We start from the raw sequence: 23,169 nt of genomic DNA, 5'->3' as shown, positions 1-23,169 counted from the left end.
ATGACTGGTGCTGAGATGTTCTCAGATTATGTTTTCTCTTGTAGTCTGACCTTTCTATGTAATAATAGTGCTTTTATTACTTTTATACTTCACCTTTTCTTTGAGAAGCTCGTAGGTGCTTTGCAAACTTTAATTTATTCATCACATACTAATCTTCCCTGCATCCCCATGGACCAGCTTAGAATGCTTTATCAAAATTATGCCTCTTTAAATGTTCATGGTTAAGGGCAGTAGGCAGATCCATGTCCCTCAGCTGTAGGAAAAGAAGATACTGAACAAAGATTGACTGATAAATTGAATCTAGGTAGTCCTGTGGAATTTACTTCAGGCTGGAAGTGTGTAATCCTTGATTCAGTTGTTGGTTTAACTTACAGTGTGACCTTGGCAAGACACCTACTTTGAATATCAGTTTGCTCATCTCTAGAAGATGGGGTTAGATTCTATTGACATCTAAGCCCTTACAATTCTTATATTTTGAAATTCTGTGGAAAACCTAAAGAGGCTAAATGGAGAAAGATGTACATGATAACATTATTATTATTATTATTATTTTTGATGGGGGAGAGGCAGCTTCAACTGGTAGCCGTAAAGAACAAAATTAGGAGAGACCTAATGTCTTTGGCCTTGCCGCTGCCTTGATGAATAGCTGAAGCAAATTCTGCTTTTTCCTCCTTTAAAAAATCATCTGGGAAGGACTTTATTCTTCCTGTTTGTAGATGAGGAACCTAAAACTTGGATATGCTTGGTCCTTTGTCTAAGGTCTAGCTGGTAAATGACACAGCCAGATTTCTAGCCTTGATCTATATGGTTTGCCACTAAGTTACAGCTTTTCCTACTTTAAGAGCCCTTAATACCAGGGAGACTTACAGGAGTTTTGAACTAAATGGACCTTAGGGATTTTTCTGATTTAGGACACAAAAAATATTCTTCCTTGTCTGGGGACTGCAGTATAAGGGGCATTATCCTCCATTTTGACTTCAGGGTACTGGCTAGTAGTTGGTAGGGGTGGGAGATCTTGCTCAAAGCAGGCTGTTTCCATGCATGTTGTTCTTGGATCCTAAGGGTTCTGGGTTCTGCAGGTGCCTTATGCCATCTGGAACTGAAACACTTTGCCGAGGCCGTGAACTGGTGTGATGAGGGACTGCAAATAGATGGCAAAGAGAAGAAGCTTCTGGAATTGAGGGCTAAAGCAGACAAGCTGAAGGTTGGTGACTGTCAGCAGCCAATTAGCATTTGCTAAGTAGCATTAATTAGCATTCCCAAGATTGTGTCTCTCAAGTCATTGTAACTTTTTAAAAACAAAACCCAGGCGGGGCGCGGTGGCTCAAGCCTGTAATCCCAGCACTTTGGGAGGCCGAGACGGGCGGATCACGAGGTCAGGAGATCGAGACCATCCTGGCTAACACGGTGAAACCCTGTCTCTACTAAAAAATACAAAAAACTAGCCGGGCGCGGTGGCGGGCGTCTGTAGTCCCAGCTACTCGGGAGGCTGAGGCAGGAGAATGGCGTGAATCTGGGAGGCGGAGCTTGCAGTGAGCTGAGATCGGGCCACTGCACTCCAGCCTGGGCGGCAGAGTGAGACTCCGTCTCAAAAAAAAAAAAAAAACAAAAAAAACCACAAAACCCAAAACTAGTCCCTACTCTTGGAACTCTATGGAGAATACAGACAAGTAAACAGTTATAGTGTGATACAGAGGTAAGCAAGGATAGATGGTGTGTATAGTGGTAGTACAGTCATGTGCCACATAACAGTGTTTCATTCAATGATGGAACTCTGCATATATTACAAGTTGCCTACAGTATTCAGTGTAGTTATGTGCTATATAGGTTTGTAGCCTGGGTGCAATAGGCTGTACCATATAATCTAGGTATGTAGCAGGCTATACCATCTCAGTTTGTGTAAGTACATTCCATGATGCTTGTAAAACAATGAGTGCATTTTTCAGAATGTATCCCCATCAATCTGAATGGAGATATGTCTTGTCCAGGGCAAAATTAGATACCTTTACTATATACAGTCACATAACAATGTCACATGTTCAGGGCCAGCTAAAGACTCCTAGTATATATTATATACTTCCATTCCATAGTATAAGCCATGAAGAGAGACTGAAACCAGGAATTAAGAGACCTTAAGACTAGTTCTGGCTTTCTGTTAACAGGCATGTAAGGCAGTATTGCACAGTGGCTAAGAGCTTAGACTCTGGAGCCACTGCCTGAATTTGAAGACTCCCTTCATGAGAGTTGTGTGACTTGGACAACTTGCTGATATTTTTGTGCTTTAGCTACCTCACTAGTAGGAGGAGGATTAAAATACTTCCTACCTTATAGGGTTATTATATAGTTTAGATGTTTTAACATAAGTAATGTTTTTTAAATAGCACCTGGAACATACACAGTAATGCTATTTAAATGTTGGATATTATTTTGGGTAGTGATGGTATTCTGTTATTATTACTGTTTTTAATCATTATTTTAGCTATTAAGTGCCAGAAATGTCACATGTCATCAGCAATGACCAGAGGTCATTCTGGTCATATGAAATGGTAGAAAAGGTAGATCTCTATGGACCCACATGGCTCAATAACAGAATTCTGAGCCTAGGTAATTGGGTGTGGCCAGAATTTCTGAAAGTGGTATATACAGGAATGAATGTCTAGAGGGCTACTGGGGACAGTCACAATTAAAGGGAGATTTCAAGGCCCAGAACCCTGATATTAGGTTTAGGTGACACTGCTTGCTGAATAGCTGAATTATTCCCCTATGTCTAAGTACAAGTTGATTCTGGGTTCCTGTGTACTTGGCATATAGCCAACAGACTCGTGGCTATATTAATATCAGACAGAGTAGACTTCAAGGCAGCAAGTATTACCAGAGATGAAGTAAAGCCTTTTTTCTTTTTTTTCTTGAGACAGAGTCTTGCTCTGTTACCCAGACTGGAGTGCAGTGACATGATCATGGCTTACTGCAGCCTTTACCTCCTGGGCTCAGCTGATCCTCCTGCCTCAATCTCCTGAGTAGCTGGAACTACAGGCGTGCACCACCATGCCAGGCTAATTTTTTTTTTTTAATTGTAAATTTGTAGAGATAGGGATTCACTATGTTGCCCAGGCTGGTCTCAAACTCCTGGGCTCAAGCAGTCCTCCTGCCTTAGCCTTCCAAAGTGCTAGGATTACAGGCATGAGCCACTGTGCACAGCCATTGAAGCATTTTTTTAAATGATAAAAGGACCAGCTTATAAGAATATTTAACAATTCTAAATGTGTAGCCACCTAATAACAGCTTCAAAATGCGTGACACAAAACTTGACAACTCGAAGAAAGAGACAAATCCACAAATAGGTGGATATATCAACTCTCTCAGTAATTAATAAAACCAGTATTTAAAAAATAGAGAGGGGTAGTGTCAGTCACAGTGGGGGACTAAAGACCTTCAAAAATTTTCTCCAGCTGGGCACAGTGGCTCACGCCTGTAATCCCAGCACTTTAGGAGGCCGAGGCGGGTGGATTACGAGGTCAGGAGATTGAGACCATCCTGGCTAACACGGTGAAACCCCATCTCTACTAAAAATGCAAAAAATTAGCCAGGCGTGGCAGCGGGCGCCTGTAGTCCCAGCTACTTGGGTGGCTGAGGCAGGAGAATGGCATGAACCCAGGAGGCGGAGCTTGCAGTGAGCCGAGATCGCGCCACTGCACACCAGCCTGGGCAACAGAGCGAGACTCTGTCTCAAAAAAAAAAAATTTTTTTTCTCTATAAGATCAATGAGGAAACTGGCAAAAATGGTCAGAATTAACTTTTCTAGGACTCTGGAAATGAACCAGAGGTTTGCAGCAATCTGGGGCATGTTTATTCAAGAAAAATGATGGCACCTCAGTAAGAACAGCAAGCTTTGTGACATTTTAACTCGCTCTATTTTCATCTCCCTCCTCCCCAGTTCCACAGTAGCCTTGAAAGCCAATAGCTTTGTGACATTTTAACTTACTCTATTCTCATCTCCCTCCTCCCCAGTTCCACAGTAGCTTTGAAAGCCCATAGCCCACAGTCACGGTGAAAATGAGCAGCCTGCAGCCACCAGAGGAGGCAGAACAGGATTGGAGCTCTTTCAAAGCCTTTCCCCAGAGAATTGTCATGATTTGACCATCTGGTGGATCCCTGGAAGACCCAGCTCACAGGGCTATTTTTATATGACCTGACTTGGAGCTTACCCAGTATAAAAAGCTTTTTTACATAGGGCCAGAAAATAGGGGGAATGAAAAGGTGGGAGAGAATTTGTCAAAAACAATTAGAGGCAATTGTTAAAGACTGTAGAAGCTGAAGCAGTGGATAACACTTGGAGCAAACAATAGGTGCATCATAAAGCTTAAAAGGAAAAACTGGGGAATGAAATTCTGTGGAGGCTCCAAGAAGCTCCAGTATTCCTGGAGATCTAGATGGTCACACGTGTGCATAGGGCTATACATGTGCTCAGGAAAGACCTGAGAAGATCTTAAGCTCTTAGAGTCTCTGCAAGCAGGAGGTGAAGTCTAAGGTAGAATTGTAAACGGCTTCGGTGAATGATAAAAGTGTGCTTCAACATGTACACAAAGCCTCTTGACAAAGATTGGAAGACATACTGTCTGGTCATTAGCTAGAGGAAGCCTAGATGTGGGACTTACTAGACAAAGACTTTAAACCAGCTAATTTAAATATCTTCTCAGAATGAAAGGAAATAGTGTCTAAAGAACTAGAAAAAGTATGAGAATGATGTCTTCCAAATAGAGAATATAACAAAGAGAAGTTACTAAAAAGAACTTAACAGAAGTTCTGTAGTTGAAAAGTACAATAACTGAAGCGAAAAATTCACTAGAAGGGCTCAACAGCACATTTGAGCAGGCAGTAATAAGAATCATCACACTTAAGATGTATCAGTTGAGGCTGGGCACGGTAGTTCACGCCTGTAATCCCAACACTTTGGGAGGCTGAGGCGGGTGGATCACGAGGTCAGGAGATCGAGACCGTCCTGGCTAACATGGTGAAACTTCATCTCTACTAAAAATACAAAAAAATTAGCCGGGCGTGGTGGCACATGCCTGTAATCCCAGCTACTCGGGAGGCTGAGGCAGGAGAATGGCGTGAACCTGGGAGGCGGAGCTTGCAGTGAGCCAAGATCGTACCTTTGCACTCCAGCCTGGGCGACAGAGCGAGACTCCATCTCAAAAAAAAAAAAAAAAAAGATGTATCAATTGAGATTATCCAATCTGAAGAACAGAATGAGAAAAGAATAAGGATGAAGAGAGACTTGTACTATGCCATCAAGCATACCAACAAAGGCATAATGGGGGTCCTAGAAGGAGAGAAGAGAGAGAAATGGGCAAAAGAATACTTGGGGAAATACTGGCCAAAAACTCCCCAAATTTGGTGAAAAACACTAATGTATACATCTAAAAAGTTTTAACAAACTCTAAGTGGGATAAACTTAAAGTGATCTATACCTAAACACATTGTAATCAAACTGTTGAAAAACAAAGAAGAGAAACTTAAAGGTAGCAAGAGAAAAATGACTCTTCATGTACAAAAAATCCTAAGGAAAATTAACAGCTTTCTCATCAGAAGCCATGAAGGCCAAAAGGCAGGTAAATGACATACTCAAAGAACTAAAAGAAAAAGACTGTAAGAATTCTATATCTAGCAAACCTATTCTTCAAAAATGAAAGAGTGGCCGGGCATAGTGGCTCACGCCTGTAATCCCAGCACTTTGGGAGGCCGAGGCAGGTGGATCACGAGGTCAGGAGATCGAGACCATTCTGGCTAACACGGTGAAACTCTGTCTCTACTAAAAATACAAAAAATTAGCAGGGCGTGGTGGCAGGCACCTGTAGTCCCAGCTATTTGGGAAGCTGAGGCAGGAGAATGGCGTGAACCCAGGAGGCGGAGCTTGCAGTGAGCCGAGATCGTGCCACTGCACTCCAGCCTGGGCGACGGCGAGACTCCGTCTCAAAAAAAAAAAAAAAAAAAGAAAGAGTGGAAGAGAAGTAGTAGTAAAACCATCTATATGCAGACAACATGACATTATATAGAAAATCGTAAGGGATCCACTAAAAAACTCTTGGAACTAATAAATAAGTTCAGAAAGCTTGTTGGAAACAACATCACCATTACACAAAAATCATTTGTATTCTATAGATTTTTAATGAACACTCTGAAAATGAAATTAAGAAAACAATTCCATTTTCAATAGCATCAAAAAATACTTAAGAGTACATTTAACAAAATCAGCTAACACTTGTACTCTAAAAATACAGAAAACATTGTTGAAAGAAATTAAAGAAGACCTAAGTAAGTAGGAAGACATCCCATGTTCATAGATGAGATCTTAATATTGTTAGATGGCAATACTCCCAAAATTAATATATCAATTTAGTGTAATTTTCTTTTTTGAGACATGAACTTGCTCTAATATTCAGGCTGGAGTGCAGTGGCAAGATCATGGTTCACTGCAACCTCAAACTCCTGGGCTCAAGCAGCCCTCCTGCCTCAGTCTCCCAAGTATCTGGGACTACAGGCATGTAATGCCACATCTGGCTAATTTCAGTGCAATCTGTATGAAATGTCCAATTGGCTTCTCTGTAGAAATGGACAGGCTAATCATAATATTCATATAGAAATTCAAGGGACTCTGAATAAGCAACAATCACAAAAGACAAAAACAGAATTGGAAGACTCACACTTCCCAATTTCAAAACATACCACAGAGCTACAGTAATCAAGGCATTGTGATGCTGGCATAAGAATAGACATATAGGTCAATGTAATACAATTGAGAGCTCAGAAATAAACCCTCACATTTATGGGAAATTTATTTTCAACAAGCGTGCCAAGACCATTCAATAGGGAGGTAATCTTTTCAACAAATGACAGTGGGACAACTGGATATTCACATGTGGGAGAATGAAACTAGAACCTTACCTCATACTATATAAAAAAGTTACCCAAAGTGGATCAAATACCTAAATGTAAGAGCTAAGACTACACAACTCTTGAAAGAAAGCATAGATACAAATCTTCATGAACTTGGATATGACACAAAGCACAAGCAACAAAAGGAGAAGTAGATCGATTGGACTTCATCAAAAGTAAAAACTTTTTGCTTCAAAGGATACCATCCAAAAAATGAAAAGGTTAAGATAAAGGTGAAGAAAACAGTGAAAAGGGCCCGGGTGCAGTGGCTCGCACCTGTAATCCTAGCACTTTGGGAGGCCAGGGCAGGAGGACCACTTGAGGCCAGGAATTCGAGACCAGCCTGGGCAACAAAGTGAGACCTTGTCTCCACACACACACACACAAAAAAAAAAAAAAAAAAAGAAAGTCCACAGAATGGAAGTTAATATTTGTAAGTCATAAGGGAGTTTTATCTACAATATATAAACAACTCTTATCATCTCAATAAGACAGGTAACTCAGTTTTTTAAATGAGCAAAGGATGTGAATAGACGCTTCTCCAAAGACACACAAATGGCCAAAAAGCACATGAAAACATGTTCAACATCATTAATTATTAGGAAATGCAAATCAAAACCATAGTAAGATACCATTGCATACCCACTAGGGTGGTTATAATTAAAAAAAAAAAAAAATCTATAGCGTCTATAGAGACAGGGTCTCTATCACCCAGGCTGTGTTTCATAGCACTCGGTTCACACCACCAGAGTAGTACATAATCCACCTGTTACACTTGGCTCTTTACTTGTCTGTACCCCTCAACCCTTCAGTAGACTGTGAGTTCCTTGGGTACATACAGGAAGTAAATTTAAACTTTTGCTGCCACTGGGTCTGACATCTAGGCATGTACTTTGTAAATGTTTATTGAGCTAAAATCTGGCCACTGGTATTCCTTAACACAGGAGCTTGGGTTGGATAGAGATCAGAGATAATAATTTAGGAGCAGGCTGGGGCAATAGAAGAGGAAGCCAGGTCTCTAGAGCTGATGCATCTAAATTTCATTTTTAGCGAATTGAACAGAGGGATGTGAGGAAAGCCAGCTTGAAAGAAAAGAAGGAGAGGAATCAGAATGAGGCTTTACTTCAGGCCATCAAGGTGAGTTTTCAAACCTTAGGTTTTTATGGTCCTGCTAAATCCACTAATCCTGTGAAGCTTGTTGGGAACCTTTCTTGGGATGCTTTACCTGAAGGAATTTGTTCATTTTCTTTCTACTTTGGTAAAGCAGTGTGACAGAGGAGACCAGGCTGTGGAGTCAGGCCACCCCAGTTCAGTCAGCTCTCTCACTCGTGTGCATGTGTTGGTCTCAGTAACATATACAGTTATCTCCACTTATCTGAGGCAGATGTGTTCCAGGATCCACAGCGATGCTTGAAATCTCAAATAGTACCAAACCTGATTGCCATCAGTCAGAACACATTTCTGTTTGTGTCTTCCACCTACAAATATTATGCCTTTTCCATCTTAGCTAAAGCACTTATCACACATTGTGGCCATAATTTTTGCAGTTTGAGGTACATCAGCAACAGCAAAACTAGCATTAATTTCTTTTTCCTTTTTCATAATTTCACAGATAGAAGGTTTCTCTTACCATAGATCTTAGCAACCTCAGCATACAATTTTTCTTTTAATTAAGCTGAGAAGTTTCACCTTTTTACTTAAAGAAGGTAGTTTATAGCTTCTGTTTGGCATATCCATATTGCCAGCATCGGTACTCTTATGCTTTGGGGTCCTTATTAAGTAAAATGAGTGTTACTTAATACAGGGACTATGATACCATGACAGTCAGTCTCATCATTGAGATGGGTACTAACTCACAGGTGGGTATCATCTACAGCATGGATGTGCTGGACAAAGGAGCAGAGCCTGTGATTTCATCATCTGCTGCTCAGAGCAGTGCATAATTTAAAACGTACAGGTTGTTTATTTCTGGAATTTTTCATTTCATATTTTCAGACCATGGTTGACCACTGGCAACTGAAACTGCGGAAAGCAAAACCATGGATAAGGGGATGCTACTGTACTGAATACCTGCTTTGGGTTAAGTGTTATTTAATCTTCACAATGGCCTTCTGAGATAGGTTATCTTGCTTCTGTTTTGCTGGATAATAAAATAGTTTCAGAGAGGTAAAGAAACCTCACACAGCTCACATGTGTTAGAGCCAGGTCCTTGCTCTTAACCACTGGGTTATACTGCATCTTGAGAAAGTTTGACATTTTTGGATGTTGCTCCTATAACAACAACAACAACAATAATAAAATCCTACCTTCCCTTTCTCTTTTCTGTATTTTGAAATGTATGTAGTCTGACCCAAATCTTGCTTTAACCTTGATACCTAGGGAGTCACCTGTTTGAGCTTGTTTGGTTTTCATGAAGGAGAGAGTATCTGCTGGGAGATTATGGGATAGGTTTTTTTGTTGTCGTTGTTGTTTTTTGTTTTTGTTTTTGTTTTTGTTTTGAGACAGAATGTTGCTCTGTCGCCCAGGCTGAAGTGCAGTGGCGTGATCTTGGCTCACTGCAACCTCTGCTTCCTGGGTTCAAGCAATTCTGCCTCAGTCTCCCGAGTAGCTGGGATTACAGGCACACACCACCATGCCCAGCTAATTTTTGTATTTTTAGTAGAGACGAGGTTTCACCATATTGGTCAGGCTGGTCTCGAACTCTTGACCTCAGGCGATCCACCTGTCTCGGCCTCGCAAGGTGCTGGGATTATAGGCGTGAGCCACCATGCCCGGCCGGGATAGGTTTTTTATTATTTGTTTAGTTAAATTATGCACCATTTATATTACTTGTTGACTGTAAGAAACTTAACACTGCTAAAACATACTCCACTATTCCCTCCCCACAACAGTCTGTTTACATGTATTAACACATCAAACAGATCAGAATACTCCAGATTTTTCATCTAATTCTCATTCACAGTGAGGGATTTGTTCATTTTCTTAAATGTAGAATATGGGATGCCCAGACACCCAGATATTTGCATACACACTTTTTTTGTTTTTTTGATTCTCTCCTTTAGTGTAACCCTTCATCTCAAACTTAACATACATAAGAATTACTCTCAACAGTACACAAAGCCATGCATGCTGTATTTACTAATGGTTTAAGGGAGGAGTCAGCAAATTGCAGCCATTGGAACACAGCCCTGCCTATTTGTTTGTGTACTTACTACTTATGGCTGTTTTCACACTACAGTGGCAGAGTTGAGTAGTTTATTTTGACAGAGACCATTGTCCAGAACTCTTAAAATATTTCATATCTAATGCTTTAAGAAAAAGTTTGCTAACCTCCAATTTAGGGAATATCATCAAATCTAATTTTGGTTGCATGTCATTTCCCCTCATGTGCTAACCTTAGGAGCCCCTGCACGCTTACATAAGAGGTGACCCTACTATTTCAGACTCTTGCTTTATGCCCATGTCTGAGAGACAGTCAAGATTAAGTCAGTGCACAGTCTTTCTAATATTCCATGTCCCAGCTAAACTGAAACATTTGACATTTCTGTACAGGCTACCTTCTTGATCTTTTCTGTGCTTTTGCACAGGCCGCTCCTTGGAGTGGAATGCTCTTCCTCCCTTCTAAGTGCCCCTCCCTTCCAACTTCTCTGCTTTTCAAAGTCATTGTTCAAGGCCTAGCATATCTTAGTCACCTCCAGCCCCCAAGGCTGAATTAATTATTCCATCATCTGTGGTTCCCCAACTCCACTTCTTACCTTATATCATCATTATTTTCATAGCTGTCTCACCACTTGATATTGAGCAGAGGCTTGAGGGCAGGTAACCATGTCTAGGTCTCTGTGACACAGGGTCCAGCACAAGGTAGATGCCCAATGAAGGTGAGTTAAGTAAGTGGTACCTACTATGCGCCAGGCCTCAGGGATAATGAAGATGGATTGTGTGTAGCGTTGTCCCTCGGAGCTCCCATTGTTACGGTTTTTTTCTTTTTTTTTTGGTGTTTTAAAGATGTCCATGTTCATTCAGGGTATGGATGGGGAAAATTAAATTAAAAATAAAGTTAATTGTGCAGCCTGGACGATATAGTGAAACTCTAGTCTCTTCAAAAAATAAAAATAAATAAAAAATAAAAAAATTAGCCAAGTGTTAGGGTTTCTTTACTTCAGTAAAATGGGTTTGCATCCTCCCACACAATAAGATGTGCATTATGTGTGTGTTTCTGTCTTTAACCCAGGCTAGGAATATCAGGCTCTCAGAAGCTGCCTGTGAGGATGAAGATTCACCCTCAGAAGGTCTAGGTGAGCTTTTCCTGGATGGACTCAGCTCTGAGAACCCCCATGGAGCCAGGCTGAGTCTAGATGACCAGGGCAGGCTGAGCTGGCCTGTGCTCTTTCTGTACCCAGAGTATGCCCAGTCGGACTTCATCTCTGCTTTTCATGAGGACTCCAGGTACTGACTTGCCCAGGAGCCCTCTGCTTTTACTTGCATGCTGTCTCTTTTTGTGACAGGAGGGACAAGTGGATTTTTGGTTGAGAAGGGAAGATAATGGTTTAGAGGGTTTCACACAATCTGGTGTGAAATCTCTCTATCCTGTAGCTGACTGAACCTTGACTGACTAGGTTTGCAACGACAGACAAAAGTCTCATCATCGTACTGACTGGGCTAGTATGTGTAACACCACAGTATTGTGTTTGCCAAAGAGTGGTATACATCACTGGTGAAATATGAAGTCATTTTAGGTAATACATGCATAGCAACTTAAGTGAATATTAATTAGAAAAAAAATAGAGAGACCGGGCGCTGTGGCTCATGCCTGTAATCTCAGCACTTTGGGAGACCAAGTCAGGCAGATTACTTAAGGCCAGAGTTTGAGACCAGCCTGGCCAATATGGTGAAACCCAGTCTCTACTAAAAATACAAAAAATTAGCTGGGCGTCTGTAATCTCAGCTACTCAGGAGGCTGAGGCATGAGAATCACTTGAACCTGGGAGGTGGAGGTTGCAGTGAGCCAAGATCATGCCACTACACTCCAACCTGGGTGATAAAGCAAGACTTTGTCTCAAAAAAAAAAAAAAAAAAAAATATATATATATATATATATATATATGTATGTATCTTGTGATTTCATAGGGTTAATGCATAGAATAAGTCTAATTGTAAGACAATTTTTTTTTGTAATCTTTTTTTTTTTTGGAGACCAGGTCTGGCTCTGTTGCCCAGGCTGGAGTCCAGTGGTGTGATTATGGTTCATCATAGCCTCCATCTCCCAGGCTCAGGTGATCCTCCTGCCTCAGCCTCTCAAGTAGCTGGAACCACAGGTGAACACCACCACATCTGGGTAATTTTTTAATTCTTTGGTAGACACAGAGTCTCTCTATGTTGCCCAGGTTTGTCTTGAACTCCTGGGCTCAAATGATCCTCCCACCTCGGCCTCCCAAAGTACTGGGATTACAGGCATGAGCCACTGCACCCGACCAGAAATGTTTTTAACCCTGAATCTGTTTAAAGAAAATTATGTCAGCTGGGCACGGTGGCTCACGCCTGTAATTCCAGCACTTTGGGAGGCCAAGACAGGAGGATCACTTGAGGCCAGGAGTTCAAGACCAGCCTGGCCAACATGGCAAAATCCCATGCCTACTAAAAATGTAAAAAATTAGCCAGGCGTAGTGGCACATGCCTGTAGTCCCAGCTGCCTGGGAGGCTGGGGCACGAGAATCGCTTGAACCTGGGAGGTGGAGGTTGCAGTGAGCAGAGATCGTGCCATTGCACTCCAGCCTGGGTGACAGAGCAAGACTTTGTCTCAAAAAAAAAAGAAAAGAAAATCCTGTCAGTCAGGTGCAGGGCTCACACCTGTAATCCCAATACTTCGGGAGGCTGAGGCAGGAGGATCATTTGAGCCCAGGAGTTTGAGACCAGCCTGGGCAATATAGGAGACCCCCGTCTCCACAAGAAAAAGAAAAAAATTAGCCAGGCATAGTGGCATGTACCTGTAGTCCCAGCTACGCAGGCGGCTAAGTTAGAGGAATTGCTTGAGCCTGGAGGTCGAGGCTACAGTGAGCTATTATGCCACTGTAGTCTAGCCAGGGTGACAGAGTGAGACCCTGTCTCAAAAGAAAAAAAAAAAATGTCATAATAGGACAAGTGATACATATGCACATTTTGGGTATTGCTGTCAAATAGGTTAAGCCTGCATTTCATGTTTTACACATGCTAGATAACTTTGAATTAGTGTCTGGGGACTGATGTGGGAAAATTGGTCATGAGTTATTGATACCCAGAAAGTACACATTTTATCTTTAGGTTTATTGATCATCTAATGGTGATGTTTGGTGAAACACCCTCTTGGGACCTAGAGCAAAAATATTGCCCTGATAATTTGGAGGTAAGAGAAGTTTTATTTCATTCCTCTATGGAATTAATTTTTTTTTTTTTTTTTTTTTTTTTTTTTTTTGCGGTGGGGGGAAGGCTGGTAGAGGGAGGAGAAACTGACTGCTTTTTTTTTTTTTGAAAATTATAGTAAAATATACATGACATAATATTTACCATTTTAACCATTTTTAGGTATATAGTTCAGTGGCATTAAAGAACATTCACATTGTTGTGCAACTATCACCACCAGCCATCTCCAAAACTTTTTCATCATCCCAAATTGAAATTCTAAGTACTTCATATAAGTGGAATCATACAGTATTTGTCCTTTTATGTCTGGCTTATTTCACTTAACATCGTGTCTTCAAGTTTCATACATATTGTAGCATGTGTCAGAATTTCCTTTTTTTTTTAAATTTTTGAGACGGAGTCTCACTCTTTCACCCAGGCTGGAGTGCAGTGGTCTGATCTTGGCTCACTGCAACCTCTGCCTCCCAGGTTCAAGCGATTCTCCTGCCTGAGCCTCCTGAGTAGCAGGTATTACAGGCACGTGCCACCACACCCAGCTAAGTTTTGTATTTCTAGTAGAGATGGGGTTTCACCACATTGGCCAGGCTGGTCTCGAACTCCTGACCTCAAGTGATCCACTCATCTCTACCTTTCAAAGTGCTGGGATTACAGGTGTGAGCCACCACACCCAGCCAGAACTGTCTTCCTTTTTATTTGCTTTTATTTTTTGAGACAGAATCTTGCTCTGTCACCTAGGTTGGAGTGCAGTGGTGCAATCTCAGATATTGCAGCCTTGCCTCTAGGGTTCAAGTGATTTTCATGCCTCAGGCTCCAGGTAGCTGGGATTACAAGCATGCGCCACCATACCTAGCTAATTTTGTTTGTATTTTTAGTAGAGATGGGGTTTTGCTATGTTGGCCAGGCTGGTCTTGAACTCCTGGCCTCAAGTGATCCACCCTCCTTGGCTTCCTAAAGTGCTGGGATTACAGGCGTGAGCCACCATGCCCAGCCAGAATTTCTTTCCTTTTTAAGGCTGAATAACATTCCACTGTTGGGATTTTTTAAATAAAAAAATCACAATTTCCAGCATAAAGAATTTTCTTTTTCTAACATTTGAGAGTAGGATGCCAACTGATGTCCCATCACCCCTGAATACTTTAGTGTGCATTTCCTACACGAAAAGACATTTTTCTAATAATACCCATATAGCTATCAAAGCAGGAAATTTACTTTAATTCACTGCTACCGTCTAACCCTCCGTTCGGGTTTCACAAATTCTTTATAGCAAAAGGGTTTTGTTCAGAATCACATACTGTATTTAGTCATCATGTAGCTTTAGTCTCCTTTGGTATGGAAGAGCTCCTCAGTCTTTCCTCCACTTTTTTTTTACTTAAAAAGTTTGCATTCATATTTTTGTGATCATGTGACTCAACTGCAGTACACTTTCTTGATCTTAACACCTTTGAAGATTACAGATCACTTATTTTGTGGAATGTCTGTCAGTATGGGTTTGTCTCATGTTTCCTTCTGGCTAGATTTGGATTATACATATTTGTTTGTTTGTTTTGAGACAGAGTTTTACTCTTGTTGCCCAGGCTGAAGTGCAATGGTGCGATCTTGGCTCACTGCAGCCTCCGCCTCCAAGGTCCAAGCGATTCTCCTGCCTCAGCCTCCTGAGTAGCTGGCATTACAGGCATTTGCCACCATGCCCAGCTAATGTTTTGTATTTTTAATAGAGACGGGGTTTTGCCATGTTGGCCAGGCTGGTCTCACACTCCTGACCTCAAATGATCTGCCCGATTTGGTCCCCCCAAAGTGCTAGGATTTCAGGCATGAGCCACCGCCCCTGGCCTGGATTATGCATATTTGGCTGGAATATTACAGAAGTGATGCTGTATTCTCATTGCACCTATCAGGTGGTATGTGATCTCTCTTTTTTTTTTTTTTTTTTTTTTTTTTTTTTTTTTTTTTTGAGACGGAGTCTGGCTCTGTCACCCAGGCTGGAGTGCAGTGGCGCGATCTCGGCTCACTGCAAGCTCCGCCTCCCGGGTTTACGCCATTCTCCTGTCTCAGCCTCCCGAGTAGCTGGGACTACAGGCGCCCGCCACCTCGCCCGGCTAGTTTTTTGTATTTTTTAGTAGAGACGGGGTTTCACCGTGTTAGCCAGGATGGTCTCGATCTCCTGACCTCGTGATCCGCCCGTCTCGGCCTCCCAAAGTGCTGGGATTACAGGCTTGAGCCACCGCGCCCGGCCGGTATGTGATCTCTCTTTGTCCCATTACTCATGATGTTCTCTCTGATCACCTGATTGAGGTGGGGTCTGCCAGCCTTTTCCACTGTACAGTTACTTTTTCTTTATGATTGATAAGTGTTTTATAGAGATGCTTTGAAATGGTGTAAATATCTCATTGCTTGTCAGACATTCTACATATTTATTTATTTGGTGGATTTATAGTTTCCTGTTTGATTTAGTGAATTTTAATCTGTTACTATGATTGTTTCTTTTATGCTCAGAATATCCCAGATTTGGCCAGTGGGAATCTCTTCAAATTCGTTTTTGTGTCCTTTTGACTGTTGTCTATTTTTAAAGTGGTTGCTACACAGGATGTTCTAGGTTCAAATTGTGCTTTCCTTGCCCCAGCTCTGGAATCAGCTATTTTTTCCCAAGGAGCCCTGGTTCTTTCTAGTGAAGAATGGTATTTAGAAGCCGAGATCTCTGTGCAATAAGTGTATTGATTAATACAGTGGGGGTAGACAGGCAAGCTTACTGCCTCAATGCTTTCTCAGTGCCTCAACTGAGGAGTGTGTGTGTGTGTGTGTGTATGTAAAACCATGATGTCTCATTGGTATCTCCAACTCTAATCCAACATCCACAGGATTTTTTCTCCCTTTCTACATATGTAACAATGACTTTCTTCTTCTTTTTTCTTTTTCTTTTTTTTTTTTTTTTTATCTTCTGTTACTGGTAGAGATGGGGTTTCACCATGTGGGCCAGGCTGGTCTTGAACTCCTGACCTCAAGTGATCCACTCATCTCGGCCTTTCAAAGTGCTGGGATTACAGGTGTGAGCCACCACACCACAGCCTGACTGTGTTGCCCAGGCTGGAGTGTGGTGGTGAGATCTTGGCTCACTGCAGCCTCAACCTCCTGAGCTCAAACGATCCTCCCACCTCAGCCTCCCAAGTAGCTGGGACCATAGGCGTTTGCCACCGTGCCCAACTAATTTTTGTATTTTTAGTAGAGACGGGGTTTCACCATGTTGCCCAGGCTGATCTTAAACTCCTGGACTCAAGTGATCCACCTGCCTCAGCCTCCCAAAGTGCTCAGATTACAGGCATGAGTCACCATGCCTGGCCTGACTTTATTATTTTTAATATAGTTATTTGTTTGATCAGTTCCCCTCCTGTCATCACCGCTGGCCTCTCTCCTATGTGGAGCCTTCCTCACCCTACTTGGACTCTTGACTCCACATGTTAGGCTACTGCCCCCATGTGGGTGCCTTCCTCACCCTGCACAGACTCTGACATCCTGCACTGCTCAACGACCCTACATGGACACCCTCCTCATCCTGCTTGGGCTCCCCCACAGCAGGCCACCCCCTGCCATGAGTGGTCACCCTCCTTACCCTAGTTGGGCCTGTATACTCCATCCATATTAGTTGTCCCCATACATGGATACCCCCTTTTCACCCCACATGGCCTCTGACACCCCACCTTGGACAGCCATCTTACAAGGGAGCACTTCTTCCCCTGCTCAGGCCTGCTGGCCCCCAGCATGGATACCCTTCTCCACTGGTCCTGCTCTGACACCCTCGGTAGCTTCCTGTGCAGACGTCTTCCTCACCCTGCTTGGGCTTTGACACGCTGCACAGACATCCTTCTCACCTTCCTCAGGCTCTTTCCTGCTCTGAGCCACCACAGCTTTCTCCTCCACATACCTGATGGCTTTAGTCTGAATTGTTAGGGAAAGGAGGGCTACATAGGCCTGGCCCTGAGTCTTAACTCTTCTGTCTACTAGCCAGGTAGTGTTGGCAAGTTGTTCTCCTTCTCTGAGCCTTGATTCTGTCTTTGGAAGATGGAACTGATAATAGCCTCTCTTACAGTGGCATGGCGGGGACTAAATGCAAAGCACCCAGCTACACAACCATATAAAGGAGACATTCAACTGCTAACAGTTGCCATCTTTTAAATTTTCCCTGGGCTTAGCCTTAACTAAGGCTGCCAAAGCGCTTTATCTCTGACTCTTGCCCTTCTGTTAATCTTGCAGGTCTACTTTGAAGATGAGGACAGGGCAGAACTATACCGGGTGCCTGCCAAGAGCACCTTGCTGCAGGTTCTACAGCACCACAGGTGAGTTACCTCATGGCACTGAGTAGACTGGGAAAGATGCTCAGTGTATTAGTCCATTTTCACACTGCTGATAAAGACATACCTGAGACTGGGCAATTTACAAAGAAAAGAGGTTTAACAGAGAACTCATAGTTCCACATGGCTGGGGAAGCCTCACAATCATGGCAGAAGGCAAGGAGGAGCAAGTCACCTCTTACGTGGATGGCGGCAGGCAAAGAGAGAGAGCTTGTGCAGGAAAACTCCCTTTTTTTTTGAGACAGAGTTTCGCTCTTGTTGTCCAGGCTGGAGTGCAATGGCGCGATCTCGGCTCACTGCAACCTCCACCTCCTGGGGTCAAGCGATTCTCCTGCCTCAGGGCCTCCTGAGTAGTTGGGATTACAGGCGCCTGCCACTACGCCTGGCTAGTTTTTGTATTTTTAGTAGAGACAGGGTTTCACCATGTTGGCCAGGCTGGTCTCGAACTCCTGACCTCAGGTAATCCACCTGCCTCAGCCTCCTAAAGTGCTGGGATTACAGGCATGAGCCACTGCTCCCGGTCAAGAACTTCCATTTTTAAAAGCATCAGATCTCGTGAGACTTAGTCGCTATCACAAGAACAGCACAGGAAAGACATACCCCCATGATTCAGTCATCTCCCACCGGGTCCCTTCCACAACACATGGGAATCATGGAAGCTACAAGATGAGATTTGGGTGGGGATACAGAGCCAAACCGTATCACTCAGGCACCATCCCAGGAGTACAGCCAGGTTCTGATTCCGCTGCTGATCGATTGCCTCATACTCCCCTCCTTTCTGCCCTGAGCACAGAGCTGTATGAGACAGCAGCCATGGAGTCTACCCTGGCCCATTAAACTTAGCCATTAGTCAAACATGCTCTAGTGTGATGATAGCCCACTGCACCACAGCCATAACACTCCAGACCAGAGGAGATAAATGGGGCTGGTCTGAGAATGGAAAAGCTGCCTCGCTTTTGTATGTGAAGGCTGCTAGGGTGGCCTTCTTTCTTTTTTTTTTTTTTTTTTTGAGACAGCATCTCGCTTTGTCACCCAGGCTGGAGTGCAGTGGCACGATCTTGGCTCACTGCAACCTCCACCTCCCCAGGTTGAAGCGATTCTCCTGCCTTAGCTTCCTGAGTAGCTGGGTTTACAGGGGCCCGCCACCATGCCTGGCTAAGTTTTGTATTTTTAATAGAGACGGGGTTTTACCATTGTCCAGGCTGGTCTCAAACTCCTGACCTCTGGTGATCCACTCACCTCGGTCTTCCAAAGTGCTGGGATTATAGGCGTGAGCCATCGCACCCGGCCAGCCTTCCATTTCCTAATTGTACCTATACCTATGTCTCCTGATGCTCTTTCTTTCTTTTGTTTGCTTTTTCTTATTTTTAATTTTTTTTTTAATAGAGACAGGGTTTTACCATGTTGGCCAGGCTGGTCTTGAACTCCTGGGCTCAAGCAATCCACCTGCCTCAGCCTCCCAAAGTGCTGAGCCACCACACCCAATTTATTTATTTTTTTTTTGAGATAGAGCTTCACTCTCTCACCCAGGCTAGAGTGCAGTGGCATGGTCTTAGCTTACTGCAGTCTCTACCTCCTGGGTTCAGGCAGTTCTCCTGCCTCAGCCTCCCGAGTAGCTGGGACTACAGGCATGCACCACCAAGCCCGGCTAATTTTTGTATTTTTAGTAGAGATGGGGTTTCACCATGTTGGCCAGGGTGGTCTCAAACTCCTGACCTCAAGGCATCCACCTGCCTCAGCCTCCCAAAGTGCTGAGATTACAGATGTGAGCCACCACACCCAGCCCCCAAAATTTTTTTAAAATTATTTTTATGATAGAGACGAGGTGTCTTCTCCAGGCTGGTCTTGAACTCCTGGGCTCAAGCAGTCCTCCTGCCTTACTCTCCCAAGTAGCCGGGATATTGAGTGCATGCCACTGTCCCGGCTCCTGATACTGTCATGTGAAGAGAGCATTGGCTCTTGAAGTCAGACCCATCATCATTGACTGGCTGCGTGACTCTGAGCACACGCTGCCTCTAGGACTGCCGCCTCATCTCTGGAACGGAGTCATACATGCTTACACATTTCTCAGGTATTTGAGAGCCAATGAGAGGATAGGAGTTGAAGTGCTGTTGTGAACTGCACAGGGCAGTCCTGCTGTAGGAGGGCATCTTTGTCATTAGCAGTGGCAGCAAGATGGATTTGGCAGTTGTCTCAGAGAAGCTGTGAGGTGTTCCTGGGCTATAAGGGAGTGCCCTCAGCAGATTTGCAAATTGACTCTTGGACTACTTTTCCTTAAGCTTTGACCAAAGCAAAGAAGAGAAAAGCAGATGCTTTTGCACTTAAGCTAAAAGAGCCCAATGTATTAGTGTAAAGAGAATGGTTGGATGTGGTAGGAAATGAGGCTAGAAAGCTAAGTTAGGGTCATACATCTGGACGCGGTGTCTCACGCCTGTAATCCCAGCACTTTGGGAGGCTGAGGCAGGTGGATCATGAGGTCAGGAGATTGAGAACATCCTGGCTAACATGGTGAAACCCCGTCTCTACTAAAAAAAAAATATATTAGCCGGGCGTGGTGGTGGGTGCCTGTAGTCCCAGTTCAGGCCATTCTCCTGAACACGGGAGGGAGAGCTTGCAGTGAGCTGAGATTGCACCACTGCACTCCAGTCTGGGTGACAGAGCGAGACTCTGACTCAAAAAAAAAAAAAAAAAAGGAAAGCTAAGTTAGGGCCATACAGGAAGGCCTGAATGCCCTGCTAAGGAGCGTAAACTTTATCCTGATTGTGGTGTACACCAGGGTTGATTTTTTAAAATTAAAAAGATTTTAAAAGATGTACACAATAGGCTGGGTACAGTGGCTCACACCTATAATTCCAGCATTTTGGGAGGCTAAGGCATGAGGATCACCTGAGCTCAGGAGATCATCCTGAGAAACATAGCGAGATCCTGTCTCCACAAAAAAAATGTTTATGGTGTTGTGCACCATAAACGTAGTCCTAGCTATTTGGGAGGCTGAGGCAGGAAGATTGCTTGAGCCCAGCATTTCAAGGCTGCAGTGAGCTATGATCACACCACTGCACTCCAGCCTGGGTGAGAGTGAGACCCCATCCTCCCACCACACAAAAAAATTACAGAGTAATGTAAAGATTTGAAGTGTACTGTCCAGTGGCGAGGCCTGAAGTAGGAGGAGGTGGATTAGAAAGAGGTTTAGGAGGCAGATTGGATGGGAGCTGGTGTAGTGTTGAGTGATGTGATAGAGGTGTCCAGCTGGTCTTAATGCTTTGGCTTTGGCTTGGTAGGCAGGAAGGAAAGGTTTTTCCAGATCTAATTGATACCTTTGGTGGTGTTTTACTGTGGTCCCAAATCTCTCTTCTTCTAGTTTGTAGACACATTTTTAGCTGCTCATTTTCTCAGTTGTTAGCAAATTACCCAGAATTCTTTAAAGGCCTGAGTTCTGCCCTACACCAGAGGAGAAATCTAAGTAGAAAGCAGAATGATGCTTGGAGGAAACCAGATTCATGCTTCTCAGAAAATGTAAATGCTGTTGGAAGTTACTACCTTTAAAATTATTACCATAGGCAAGAGCCTACCCAGGACTGGTTTCTGGCAACTTCAGACCCTAAACTGGGTGGAGCTACGAAATAGGCCCTTTGTCCCAAAGCAGGCACACTGAGTAATGCAACGCCGCTATCCCCGGGAAGCCAAAGCCCTCCCTGCCTCTCCAGCCTGCCTCACTCCTTTTACTTTGTGCCCTAGCCACAGCAAACGTTCGGGTTACTTGCGCCTCCTGGCTTTTACTCCCCAACCCCCATCACCACTCCTTCCCCAAATTAAAGCCAAGTTCAGACATGGCATCTTCCAGGAAGCCTTTTTTGATTCCTTTCCTCATAGAGGGAACCGTGCTTCCTTGGGATAATACTGTGCCTCACAAATGCTTCTGCAGTTGTACCTTGCTGTCATTAATTGGTTCTCATCTCCCTCCCCTCCAGGACTGAATTTGAGAACAAAGATGATGATGTGTGGGTGTTTGTTTTTTAATCTCTGTGTTTTCAGCATAGGGCCTGGCTTACCACTGAATGTTGAATGAATGAATGAATGAAACCATGCTTTATAGTTTTATTTCATATTTAGCCACAGACATGCATGATGCCAGAGGACTGGCCTAAAGGTTCTGGCAAGGTTGTAAGGATGAGAATGTCATGCTAATTTGCCAGATTTATGAACAACTAAATAACTGTGCTAAACTTGCATTTTCATGTTGACTCCCATCCAAAGGCTCACCTTGAATGTTGTTAGGAAGGTGCATGGATGGTTAAGATTGTAATTAAATTAACACCCTCTCTTTTGTTGTGTTCACGGCAGGTACTTTGTAAAAGCCCTGACACCAGCATTTTTGGTCTGTGTAGGATCTTCTCCTTTTTGCAAGAATTATCTCCGGGGGAGAAAGGTGTACCAGATACGATGACTGAGCCAGGGCCCCTGGATCTCCTCCCTCACCCTCCTCTGCTGGGAACCTAGCACACCTGAATCAGCTGGACATACTGCTGGAGTCCAGTGCTTTATTTCTGTCACCCTGGGGATAGTCCTTCCTAGCATCATGGTAGGGGAGGAGCCGCTGGATTCCCCAGACTGCAGCCTCTCTGGCTGGTCTTCACTTTCCTCAGTTGATGTAAAACTCTGTGCCTTGGCCATGATGTCCTTGGACTCCATCTCTCAAGGGACCATCTGCCGCAGTTACCACAGCAACTGACCTGAGCAGCACCCTGGTCTGTGGAGATGGACTTAGGATCCAGTGACATGATTCTGAACTTCTGTGGAGTTTGACACCTTAGAGAAGCTACCCCTCAAACTGCACATATACACACAAACAATGCATAGAATTCCAAGGCTTTAAAGCTGAGAGACCCTGGCCTCAAGTTACTTCACGAGCACAGAGGGGAGCCATGTGGGGTTGCTGCAGATGCCTTGAGGTGAAATGAGGGCAGGAAAGCCACATCTTGCTCAGCATTTATAAAGACCATGTAAACTGAGATCCTTGGTACCCTAAAAAGATTGCCAGTTTTCTTCATCTTTGTCATATGGAGGACTGTGACAGACTTGGACAGTGGCCTCTGAGTTCTTCTGCAGTTTTAACATTTTAGGATTTTGTCTTTTAAACTGGAAAACCTTCTAGCATGTTGGGTGGTATAGGGTATATTTTTGTCTGCAGCTGTTTGTTGCCCCATTCCTAAGAGGAGTTTATCCATCCTCACCTGTAGCTGTGTGACTTCCTGCAGTGCCCCCACCCCATCCCCCCAGGAGAGTGTATTTCCCTGCTTCCGATGCAGAGGGATATTCGCAGGCATGAGCTGTCCTGTGTCTGACAGAAGCCTGAAGAGTCATGTGTGGTTGGCCCATGCTCTTCCCTCTGCCGTGAGAACACGTTTCCCACAGAGGAGCCATTCCATGGAGCTGAGCTACAGCAGCTGGCCTGCAGCCACTGAGTGTCACAGGAATGAGAGAGCAGTGTTTGCTG

At 43.7% G+C, this 23,169-nt stretch overlaps 1 protein-coding gene across 2 annotated transcripts in view; it reads left to right on the top strand.

Annotated features, from left to right (window-relative positions):
• The window catches only part of TTC4 (tetratricopeptide repeat domain 4), a 28,764-nt gene extending 5,859 nt beyond the window's left edge, over positions 1 to 22,905 (top strand). The window contains exons 5-11 of one of the 2 annotated variants that reach the window (XM_005543273.4): positions 1,080 to 1,204; positions 7,987 to 8,073; positions 8,932 to 9,015; positions 11,168 to 11,382; positions 13,234 to 13,315; positions 17,578 to 17,660; positions 22,017 to 22,905. In XM_005543273.4, the coding sequence (XP_005543330.3) occupies positions 1,080 to 1,204; positions 7,987 to 8,073; positions 8,932 to 9,015; positions 11,168 to 11,382; positions 13,234 to 13,315; positions 17,578 to 17,660; positions 22,017 to 22,119 (779 nt within the window). In that variant the 3' untranslated portion in view covers positions 22,120 to 22,905. The remainder of the gene's footprint in view (positions 1 to 1,079; positions 1,205 to 7,986; positions 8,074 to 8,931; positions 9,016 to 11,167; positions 11,383 to 13,233; positions 13,316 to 17,577; positions 17,661 to 22,016) is intronic. The other variant, XM_005543274.4, reaches the window with a different exon arrangement.
• Positions 22,906 to 23,169: the final 264 nt, after the last annotated feature.

This window comes from Macaca fascicularis, chromosome 1 (genome assembly GCF_037993035.2).
Source record: "Macaca fascicularis isolate 582-1 chromosome 1, T2T-MFA8v1.1".
Taxonomy (NCBI): domain Eukaryota; kingdom Metazoa; phylum Chordata; class Mammalia; order Primates; family Cercopithecidae; genus Macaca; species Macaca fascicularis.
The sequence above is the reverse complement of the archived record's forward strand: the minus strand, read 5'-3'. Positions and strand labels throughout refer to the sequence as shown.